The sequence below is a fragment of the Pollicipes pollicipes genome, unplaced genomic scaffold (genome assembly GCF_011947565.3).
Source record: "Pollicipes pollicipes isolate AB1234 unplaced genomic scaffold, Ppol_2.1 Scaffold_6052;HRSCAF=7182_pilon_pilon_pilon, whole genome shotgun sequence".
Classification (NCBI taxonomy): domain Eukaryota; kingdom Metazoa; phylum Arthropoda; class Thecostraca; order Pollicipedomorpha; family Pollicipedidae; genus Pollicipes; species Pollicipes pollicipes.
The window spans coordinates 15,216,001-15,228,144 of record NW_023596805.1 but is presented as its reverse complement, the minus strand read 5'-3'; the positions used below and the strand labels follow the sequence as shown (position 1 = coordinate 15,228,144).

The following is a 12,144-nucleotide window of genomic DNA, read 5'->3' as shown; positions in this document are numbered from 1 at the left end:
CTGATGTGGCCCGACGATGCGCCAGCAGGTAACATCCGCCTCGGACGAATTGCCGAGGAGACAGTGGAATTTAGAATGTCCACCTGGGCGCGAACTTGTTCCTCCTGTTTCGCTATTTCCAGGGAGTCGTTCAAGGCAACCGTCGGTCTCCGAGAGAATTCCTTCTCGAGCCTCCTGTCCATCGCAATGAGTCACCGCTCACTCGAGCACGACTGCATCACGTCGCTCGGCAGAGTACTGGCGGCGGTCAGCTTGGATTCGCAGACGGGACGCGAAAATCCCAAATCTTTCTCCGGCTTTCCTTCCGAGAGCTGGGCTCATTCGTAAGTGGGATCAACTTTCGCATCAAAGTGTGCCGTCAGCTTAGCCATCAATTCGCTATACTCATCCGGAGCTGCTCCGGTGCATCTGGCAATGCCCTGGCGAGTTCTTGGACTTCCGGTCCTAACAGCGTGAGAATCGGTGCACCTTCCGGGGTCTCGGAGCGATTTCCACCGCAATCATATAAAATTCGCAGCCCGGAAGCCATCGTACGAATGCTCGGCCACCCTCATCAGACGGTGACGTTGGTAAACCATGCAATTGCGCCATTTCAAGTTTAGCAAAGGCCAGTGCGGCAGCAGCTATGATTATTCAGGGCGGCACGTGCTTCAAAAAATGGCGGCGACGGTGTCGGCGTTTAAGCCAAAGCAACTAAGCAAATAATTAGGCATACTAAGCTGGAAATTTAGTGTACTGCACCGAACTCCATCCCATCCTCGTCGCCACTTTGCTCGGTCCGTAATTGCTTTATTACAGGAACAAAGTAAACGCACAAACCCCACACGCACAAACACTCTCCGCGGTCCGGCTCCCACAGCCTCGGCCCGTATTCCCATCAAACTCGGGCGTCGCTAGCGAGCTGGCCGGCGCCAGCCGCAGGACGGCATCCAACCCAGGCTACTGCGACTGAACAAGTGGCAAGCATATGTGTCACACAACCGTGAAGTGTGGTAGTATTCGGCTGCCAACTGCATGGCAAAACACAATCAGCGACAGTGGTCCCTGCCGTGACACTGCCGAAACACGTGAAAAAACGAAAAAATCAAAACACGTGAAATCTGAAAATGAGCACAGATTCAAAGCGTAGGCTTCTCAACGCAAACGATGTTGCTCTGATGGCGTTTATCCACTGCCTCTTGCTATTCTGATCACCGCCCGAAACACCAAGATTCAAGACCTTCCTTGGCTATATCAACTTTCAACACACGTCAAAACGCTGGTCACGTTTCTTCAAGACGGACACTTGGGACTCGTTCGGTGGTCAGTCTTTGACTAGTCTGCCCTTCCAATGATCGACGTGAAGGTGGTGCAAGCTCAGAGGCCCAGGGCTGCTTAAATGTATGCATATAAACACAGGTGGATCCAGAGGGGGCACCGGGTCATGACCCCCCTTGGGTCCCGAAGGGGCCATTGGCTCAGAGGGGGCCCGTAGCCGGCCGAACAGGGGCAGTTTTTTAAAAACACAAAACGCAACAAAACTGGGTTTCTCTGGACTTCCAGGCAACCATGAACAGTTGTAAGCAAACGTGAAGGGCCTATGAAACGTCAGAAAAATTCTTAAATGATTGGAAAAGTTGTGAACTGGAAATTTCAAGCCCCATTACATTGTCTAGGGGCCCCATGCTGTGTCTGGGGGAACTATATGCCCACTTGCCGGATCATTTCGATCGCTAAGGAGTATTCCACGTTGCCTTCATTTCTTTGCATTTGTTCGGAAGGCCCTGCGCTGTTGTTGGGGCCCTTCCTGTTAGCGTGTCGGGGCACTCTTGTCAATCACGGATCCTTCCACGTGTTCTTTCCATTCGGCAGAAAGGCTCTGTGAGCTATAGCCGGGGTCCTATATCGTAGCCTGCCGGGGTATTCTCGGTTGCTCAGAGGGCCCTTACATGGGTCTCGGTTAACCTACCGACACACTTGCGATATGCTCATGGGCCCTCTACATTGGTCCAGGGCGTTTCCAACCCTCCCTCACTTGCTTAAGGCCCTGCACGTTTGTCGGGGGCTCATCTGATGGCCTGCTTGGGCACACTCAGTCGTTTGGGGACCTTTCACACTGGGTCTCGGGCGCTTCTTTACTGAATGAGGGGCCCTACGCTCTTATGGGGGCCTATCTGATATCCTGCTCGGGCACATTCGTTCGATCGGAGGCCCTCTACATTGGGCCTTGGACACATGCTATTTGAATGGGACCCTACACACTTGTCGGGGTCCCTCTATTTGCCTTCTCGGCCACACTGGATTGTCCGGGGGGGGGGGGGGGGCTGCACATTGGTTCCTGGTGTTTGCACTCACGGCCCTCTGCTCCTATCGGGTCATCTGATAACCTGTTCGGGTACACTCCATCTTTAGGGGGCCCTCCACACCAGGTTTTGGATACTTCTTATTTGAATGGAGGGCCTTGCACTCCTGGCGGGGCCCCTCCTGGCGGGGCCCCTCCTTGCACATTGGTATCCTGGTGTTTGCACTCACGGCCCTCTGCTCCTATCGGGGTCATCTGATAACCTGTTCGGGTACACTCCATCTTTAGGGGGCCCTCCACACCAGGTTTTGGATACTTCTTATTTGAATGGAGGGCCTTGCACTCCTGGCGGGGCCCCTCCTAATAAGATGTTGGGGCCCATTCGATTGTGGGGGACATATACATCTGGTTTTGGGTACTTCCTTTCTGAACTCCCTCCGCTTTTTTCAGAGCCCTATCTATTCACCTGCTCTGGCGCACTCGACTACTCGGGGCCCTCTACCTCGTGTCGTGGGTATGAACGGAAGGCCCTATACGCTTGCCGGGGCCCCATCCGTTAACCTGCTCGGGCACACTCGAATATCCGGGAACCCTCCACATTGTGTCTTAAGTGCTTCCTATCTGAATGCACGGCCCTACGCACTCGTCGAGGGCCCCTACTGTTCGCCGCTTCGGCCAAAGTGGGTTGTTCGGGGGCCCTATATATTGGGTCTTGGTATTTGAATTTAGGGCCCTACACTCCTGTCTGGGCCACCTGATGATCTGCTCGGGGATACTCCATCTTTCGGGTGCCCTCTGCACTGGGTTATGGGTACTTCTTCTTTCAATGGAAGGCTTTATGCTTTGTCGGCTCACTTCTGATACGCTACTCGGGCACATTCCATCATTCTGGGGTCATTTAGATGGGGTCTTCAGCACTTCCCATTCGAATGGAGGGCCCTGCGCTCTTGCTGGGAACCCTATTGGTTAACCTGCTCGGACTCACTCGATTATTCGAGGGCCCTTTACATTGGGTCTTGGGTACTTCCTATTTCAGTGGAGGGCCCCACGCTCTTGACGGGGGCCCTATATGTTAACCTGTTTCGGCGCACTCGATCGTTCAGAGTCCTACACATTGCGTCGGAGTAGTTCTTATTTGAATGGATGGGCCATGTTCTTGGCGGGCCCCATCTAATCAGCTGCTCGGGCCCATGGCGGATGCAGAGGGTAGGGAGGCACGGGACCATGCCCCATTGACCATGCCGAGGGGACCTGAAGGCTCCGAAGAAGCCCATAACCGGCCGGACGGGTGCAGTTTTCTTACAACAAAACACAACAAAATTGGATGCCTTTGGGCATGCAGACGACCAAAAACCCTTGTTAGCAAAAGTAAAGGGTTCAAAAGCAAACGAAGTCCAGACTTCGCTGATTGAGAACTTGTTGTTTGAGGGAGATTTTGGAGCTCATTACACTGTCTAGAGGTATTACGTTGTTGGTTGCCTGGCCCCATATGTCCACTTGCCTGGGCAGTCTGATCGCTAAGGGGCTTTCCACGTCGCCCTTGATCTCTTTGCATCTTGTCGTAGGGCCCAATGTGCTATTGGAACGTATCTGCCTATATGCCTGAGCACTGTTGATCGATCAGGTTTTCCTCCGCGGATTTTTCCCAGTCGCCCGAAAGGCTCTACACCCTTTCCGTGTGCCCCATATGCCAGGGTACACTAAGCTGCTAAGGGGCTCTTCATATAAGTCTCGAGTTTTTTCCACTTGCTCGAAGGGTTGGTGCTGTTGCTAGGGCTCTCATAAGGTAAGGCACGGAGATATACGATGATCAGGGGCTCTCTACTTAGATCGAAGGCCCTCTCCCTTTGGTCTCATTTGCGGAGGACTTTTCACTCCTATCGAGGCTCGTGTTATTAACCTGTCCGTGAATTCCTGATCGCACAGGGGTATTAATGTACAGTCTGGCACAATGTACTTTGCTCGGAGGGTCCTATGCTATGGCCGGGGTTTTATATGTCAGCCTGCCGGGGCACTGCCGGTTGTTTAGGGGCCCACCATGTTGGTCTTGGGTTCTTCTTGTTTGTCCTGAGGACCCTATACTTGTTGACAGGAGCCACTTTGCGGCCTCCTGCGACACCCATGATCGCTCAGGCTCCGTCCCTATTGGACTTGGTGCCTTCGCCTTAGAGCAGTAGTCCAATATGCGCCGATGAATTATTATGCGCGATTACCAAAAGCAATTTTACATGTCGCCAACGTCGTATGTGTCATTTCCATGGGCTGTTAAGCATGTGACACTTATTATACTAGTGCATCATGTTCTCAACATGTTTTGTTGACATGTTGTTGACATGTTGACATTTTGTCTCAACATGTTGTACTCATTTATTACAAAGGAAACATTCTGCACTAGTCACCAGCCATCAGCTGATTATATCGCCCAGCCCTCTGGCTGTAAATACATAAGCTAGGAATCAAGTTCATGTGTGGTTTTGATGGTTGTTAGCGGCCAACTCAAGTTTATTTTGCCTGTTTTTCCGATACACTTAACCTCAAAATCACAGTTTTTAAAATAGTCTGTAGAGAATGAATGAGCCCTATGTGTATGCATGCGTAGCACGCCTATGCTGTATAGGGCTGTGCACAGTAAGATGGGCTTCCTACCTATCATCTACCTACTATCCTACCTACCTATCTATCTATCTATCTATCTATCTATTTATCTATATCTTATATCTAGTATCTATATATATATATACTATAATTAAATTATATATATAAATATACATTGTGTGTGTATACATACTGGAGTTGGGGCTCCTCAAAAGTCATAATATATATAATATATATATATATATATATATAGATATATATATATTATAGTATAATATATATATATTCTTTTGAGGGGCCCCAAGCTCCAGTGGGCCCCACAATGTTGCGTGCCCCCCCCCTTGACGAAACCCTGGTTCCGCAAACCACCACACACACACACCACACATATATATATAATATATATATATATATATATATATATATATATATATATATATATATATATATATATATGTGTGTGTGTGTGTGTGTGTGTGTGTTGCGTGTGTGTGTATAGTTTTATCGTGTTAGCGCGCTGCAACATTTTTCAACAGACCCCGTACGCGTCAGGCCAGGGCCGTTTTACATAAAACTGTCGTTTTGCGTGGTGTGCAGGTCGGCCCTCGTTTTCTGTAATGGTATACCTATGGTTTCCTAATCTCGTAATATCTTAAAATCTCGCGATATTAAACATTATTCTGAACATCCCGCAAAAATGCAGCTTCATATGATTTTGCAGTGGAAAGCCTCTCCTGCGCAGAAAGTATTTCTTTGAACAATTATTTTATCATCGGGGACGCAAATTGAGGTGCAGGAACTCTAAGCCGAAACCGGGTTTTAGGGATAGGTTGAATCACACTTATCGGCTCAGCCCTCCTCCCCAAAGCAATCTTGGAAAGGGACCCCAGGCGTTAGTCAAAGTGTCAAATGCAAAAAAAGCACCAGCCACGGGTTGTCTTGGAGTTTACGACCAAAACACGGAAATATTGAAGAAGGAAAATATAAGGCGTCATCAAACGTCGGTGACGAAGGCATGATTTGATTGCCTTGTTCCTTGCTCGTGTTCCAGCAAGTTTTCACTTCCTTGATTCCCTGTTGCACCATCTTGTGACGGTTATGGCGCAACAGGACAACACGCAGGAAGGCTCCCCGACTACGCGTCATCCGGTTCACGCGCGGTGTTTTGTGGCGTGGTGGGGTGAAGAGTGGGGTTACGGTGAATTTGTGGTACCCATACTATTGCGAAGACAACGCAACTATGAAGCCGCTTATGCTCCACGGCCACGAGCGCTCTATCACGCAAGTGAAGTATAACCGCGATGGAGATCTCCTGTTTTCGTCGTCGAAGGATAGCACCCCAAACGTATGGTGGTCGATAAATGGAGAGCGCCTTGGTACGTTTGATGGACACAATGGAACAGTGTGGTGTATTGACGTCAACTGGGACACCACAAAATTTGTGTCAGGGGCCGCGGACAACACCATTCGTTTGTGGGACTGTGAAACAGGCAAACAGCTGGGTTCGGTAGAGTGCAAATCTGCTGTCCGAACAGCCGCATTCAGTTACAGTAGCAACATGATCTGTTACTCTACAGACAAAGCTATGAGAAATCCATGTGAGATCTTTGTGGCAGACAGCCGTACAGTGGATGGGTTCAATTCTGCAGAGCCAGTCATGAAGATCCCAGTGGCCGTGGGCCCTAAAGTCACGTCCATGCTCTGGGGACCTTTGGATGAATACATCATCACTGGGCATGACACAGGTGAAGTTGTGCAGTGGGAACTGAAGACTGGCATGAAAATGACTATGGCTCATGAGCATAGTGGTGCCATCAATGACATGCAGCTGAATCAGGATGGCACCATGTTCATCACTGCATCAAAGGACCACACAAGCAAACTCTTTGATATGGCCACGCTGGAACCCCTGAAGACCTTCAAGACAGAAAGACCTGTGAACAGTGCTGCCATCAGCCCCATCAGAGACCACATTGTCCTGGGAGGTGGTCAGGATGCTATGGATGTGACCACAACATCATCACGGCAGGGCAAGTTTGAAGCACGTTTCTACCACCTGATCTTCGAAGAGGAGTTTGGCCGTGTGAAGGGTCACTTTGGACCCATCAACTCCTTGGGATTCCATCCAGATGGCAAGAGCTTTGTTTCTGGTGGAGAGGATGGCTACATTCGGGTGCAGGAGTTTGACCCAACATACTTTGACTTTAGGTTTGATTACTAGTGCTTCACACTAGGTTTTTTATTAATGGTGTATAGAAGCAGCTTGTTTCTGATCCATGTTATGCCCACCAATTCCATGCCCCCTTTCAGCTGGTTTTCAACCTGTGCCATGGATCATTGCTACAATTAAACTTTTATGGTGATTGCTAGAACTACATATTTCAATCATTGAAATATTTCACTGTGCTCTTTTGGTTGGGGCCATGGCCATGGATCATTTTGCTGTCAAGTGCAAATACACCGATGTTAAAATGAAGTTGTGTTTCACTGACAACTTCAACTGACATTGTGAGAATACAGTGTTGGCCAGTGAAGCAACTGTAGACAGGTGATGCATGCTGTATTTGTATGCTCTGTCACATGTAGATAGCACAGCTAGACATGGTTCATAGTGACATTTTTCAGGTGTTTTCTGTCGCTGCGTTGTGATGGCCTGTACAGTTTGATGCCAATGGGCATGTTAGCATTGCACAGCTGGTGTTTCCATTCTTACCACATCTTTGTTCTATGATCACTTGTTTGTCAGTCAGTACATCTAAAGTACTGTCACGCAGGCAGTGAGCACATCAAGATTTGTCAGGCTTGGTGAGCAGATGGTCACAAAAGTGAACTGAAACAGGTTTTATATCTTATAGGTCATCCAGACTGAATGGTTTTATGAAAGGCAGGCTGTGGCATCAAACCTTGTGTGGACATTGTTAGTGCAGCAACAGGGTCATGTTTTTTCAACTGCTCCCATGCCAACATGCCAATATTTTGACGGGATTAGAGCCAGTTTCACCGGCACGCTCAAGTCAGGATTGAGTGAGAGAACAGCTGTACCTGTCTGATAAGTCTACGTACTGTTCTCCACCAGCCCTACCCTGTCAGCAGCTGCACTATGTCTGATGAGCCTGCATACTGTACTCCACCAGCCCCTGTCAGCAGCTGTACTTTGTCTGATAAGCCTACATTCTGTACTCCACCATCCCTGCCCTGTCAACAGCTGCACCTTGTGTGATAAGTATACATACTGCACTCTACCAGCCCTGCCCTGTCAACAATTGTACCTTGTCTGATAAGCCTGCGTGCTGTACTCCAAGGCCTTTAAGTCCCCTGATTAAAAGGAAACTACACCCCTGCCCGCCATAAGGTAAGGCATCTATTTTCATACCAAAAGGTCCCTTTTTCAATCGTCTACAGCTATGCAAAGATTGATGGGGCTACGCCGCGCCGTTTGGAATGAAATTATTCCGTAAAAATCTTAGAAGTCGTCAAGTTAACCCCCACTCGAGCACGTGTTAGTTCTCCAATTATACGCCGTGGCAGAATGTAGCGTATAACGCAGCTTGTTCTGGTCTAAATATCTTGATATGTCGCTGACTAATGCCAAACACTCAGGCACTAATCCAAAACTATACTAGGGTCAACAAGACACATACATTGTGCAATTAAGCCATGCAAAGATTAAATGTTACAGTAAACATGGTACAAACGCAGAGCCCCCAATGCTTGACACGGACCGTTTGCTGCGCTCAGTTGAAACTCACATCGCGGTTCTCTTTTTTTTTTGTTCCCTTTACCTGTAAGACAATTATTAGAAGCGTTTCAAATTTCTATAATTCTGAGCGTTCACTTGCCATGTTCAGCTTGTGCTTAGGCCCCAGGAAGGTTGGATGAGCCAGAAAGGGAGGGGGGGGGGCAAATTAAACTTGGGGGGCCATTGGCCCACCCGAGAGAATACAAATAAACATCGGTGCTTACAACCTTTTTGCGCAGAAGCTTCCGCGCATACAAGCATTTTTCTTACAAACGTTTCCTAACGAACATGTTCCATGCGGTCTTCATCCCTGCGTACTTTTGTCATCAATAACTTTTGCTGTCACAAACTTCGTATTGTTTTTTTATCCAAACGAACATTAGGCGTGCGACTTTATCCTGCGAATAACTGTCATATGCACTTTTTCTACGCGTACGTATGTCTGCAACGGTACACGCGGGGGCGGATCCAAAGCGGGCCACGGGGCCATGGCCCCCCGTGGAACCCAAAGGGACTTATAGCCGACAGCATAGGTGCGGTTTTTTAACACAAAACGGGACGAAATTGGACGTCTTTGGATTTTCAAGTGACGAGAACAGTCGCAAATGAATATAAAGGGCCCACGGGAGTACAAAAAGCATTCAATGATTGAAAAAGTTGGTATTGGAGAATTTTAAGCTTCATTACGCTCGCCAGGGGCTCTTTGCTATTTCCGGGGTACCTATATGCCTCCTTGCAGGGTCTTTTCGATCGTTAAGGAGCCTTCAACGTTGCCCTTGATGTCTTTGCATTTTCGCGGAAAGCCCTGCGCTGTTGCTGGGTTCTTGTTTAAAGCGTGCCGGAGCGCTCTTGTCAATCAGGAGCCTTTCACCCATTCTTTCCATTCGGCAGAATGAATCTGTACGCTATAGCCGAGGCCCATATGTTAACCTGCTGGGTATTTTGGGTTGGTCAGGTGCCCTTTGCGTTTGTCTCGGTTAACCTTCCGACACAATCGCACATACGCTCATAGGCGTTCCATATTGGTCTAAGGCGTTTGCAATTCACTGTCACTTGCTTTTGGCCCCACATTCTCGTCGGGGCCCCATCTGTCCGCCTCTTCGGCCACACTGGATTGCTCAGAAGCCCCGCACATTGGGCCTTGGTGTTTGAATTTAGGGCCCTAACTCTTATCGAGGCGATCTGATAACCTCCTCGGATACACTCCATCTCTAACCGGGTTTTGGGCACTTATTGTTGGAATGGGGGACCCCACGCTCCTTTTGGCCCCTTCTGATAAGCTGTTCGGGCACATTCGGTCGTTCGGGGCTACCTACATTGGGTCTTAGGTGCTTTCAAGTTGACTGGAGGGCCCTACGCTCTTGAGCCCTATCTGTCAACCTGCTCTGGCACACTCGATTAGTTGGGGACCCTCTATGTTGGGTCTTGGGTACGTCCCATTTGAAGGGAAAGTCCTACGCCCTTGACGTGGGCCCTATAGGTGAACTTGCTCGGGCACACTCGATCGTTCCGGGGGGCCCCCCACATTGTGTCGTGAGTATTTCTTACTGGAATAGAGGGTCCTACGCACTTGTTGGGGGCTCAATTCGTTAACCTGTTCGGGCACACACGATCATTCCGGGGCCCTCTTTGGTGTATCTTGGCTATTTTTTTATTTGAATGAACGGCCCTATGTTCTTGGCGGGTCCCATCTATCAATATGTTCCGGCCGGTGGCGGATACAGAAGGGAAGGGGGAGGGGAGGCACGGGACCATGCTTCATGGACCATGACGGGGGTACCCATAGGCTCCGAAGGGGCCCGTAACCGGCCAAACGGTCGCATTATTCTGACAAAAAAAGTAACAAAATTGGACGATGTGGGCTTACAGACGACCGAGAACGTTTGCAAGCGAAAATGATGAGTTCATAATCAAACGAGGCTAATTCTTCGCTGATTGAAAAGGCGTTGACTGGAGGAAATTTTAGGGCTCCTTACGCTGTCCAGAGGTCTTACACTGTTGCCCGCGCCCTATGTATCCATTGGCCGTGTTAATCTGATCGCCGCTAGAGCCCTTCGCGTTGCCCTTGCTTTGATTGCCGTTGCGTTGCTGTGACACTACCGATCGTTTCGGGGCTCACCACGCTAGCCTTGCTTCTTTCGCTTTCCTCTGAGGACCTCTTGCTTGTTAACGGAATCCCTTTGTGGCCCCTGTGGCGCCCATGATCGCTCAGTTCCGTCCCTATTGGTATTGGTGCCTTAGCCTTAGCCTTAGAGGAGCAGTCGGGTATGCGCCCATGCATTTTTGCGCGCAGTCGTCGAGCGCCATTTTACGTGCCGCTGACACCGTATGCGTCATTCCTTGACTTTTGAGCATGTGCCACTTAGTATATTTTATGCATCGTGTTCTTAATGTATTTTGAATTGATATTTACGCCTGTACAACCAGGGAAAAATTATTGTTGGTCATAAGCCATCAGCTGATTGCATAGCCTAGCCGGCTAAACGTAAATAAGGCAAAAGTTAAGACCATGCTTGGTTTTGATGGTGTTTAGCAGCCCAGTTGAGCTTATTTTGCCTGTTTTCCGACACTAAGCGTCAACCTCACGGGATTGAACATGATCTGGAGGAAATGAATGAGCTCCATGTATGCACACACGTGATAAGCCTACCGTTTAGGGCTGCGCACGATAAGATAGGTTTCGGTAAGTTCAAAACCCACACACACACACACACACACACATATATATATATATATATATATATATATATATATATATATATATATATATATATATATATATAATTTCATGCTGCTCATCTGAGAAGTTAATGGCCAAAGTGCGATAACATTTTATGAAGGGAATCAAACAATTTTGCGTGCCCCCCACCCCTTGACGAAATCCTGGATGCGCCCCCGGGCACGCCTACGCAACCCACTTGCGGCAATCCAAGCCAACGTTGCCTCGGCCCACAGCGCCAACAGGGCGCAGCACTGTAAACAAGGTGGCAGCACCGAGCGGCAGTATGCCCAGGCCGATGCTGACCAACAGGTCCGCACACAGGCCTAAAACTTGTCCCCCCCCCCCCCCCCGCCCGTATCCAAACCCGTAAAGCTGACATTCAATTATTGAACACCATGGACTGTGTATTCGGCAGCACATTGTTCACGACTGAGTCAAATCGAGTTACGGAAATTAAATGAACGTGTACTGCCATGCAGTTCTGCCCATTTCTGCGCACTATCATGTTAAATAACGTTGCATATGCTATATGCCAATCGCTTACGAACGTGACCTGGCACTAGTATTTGCGTTAGCAAAACAAAGCTCAAGATGTGAAATCAACCCAGACCACATGTCACCGGCGCTGTAATCGCACTTCCGCCAAATAGTGATGACAAATTTTGGTTTAGTTATGTTCAGTCAGCAGTGCGTATCAGCTTTGATGTTCTTTACCACTTTAATAATTTTGAGCTTGGAAAGTATCTCTATTTGGAAGAATTATGCAGAAATTTCATCATGATTCCAAACTTTACAACTAACAGTGAT

At 48.7% G+C, this 12,144-nt stretch overlaps 1 protein-coding gene across 1 annotated transcript; it reads left to right on the top strand.

Annotated features, from left to right (window-relative positions):
- The first annotated feature begins 5,983 nt into the window (after window positions 1–5,983).
- eIF3i (eukaryotic translation initiation factor 3 subunit i) lies at window positions 5,984–7,352 on the top strand. Its single transcript, XM_037228398.1, has one exon. It carries the CDS (start codon window positions 6,117–6,119, stop codon window positions 7,095–7,097), a length of 981 nt encoding a protein of 326 aa, XP_037084293.1. The 5' UTR covers window positions 5,984–6,116; the 3' UTR covers window positions 7,098–7,352.
- The last annotated feature ends 4,792 nt before the right edge of the window (window positions 7,353–12,144 follow it).

Excerpts from the sequence above, each read along its gene's own strand:
- eIF3i (XM_037228398.1), top strand. The coding sequence starts at position 6,117 with ATGAAGCCGCTTATGCTCCACGGCCACGAGCGCTCTATCACGCAAGTG.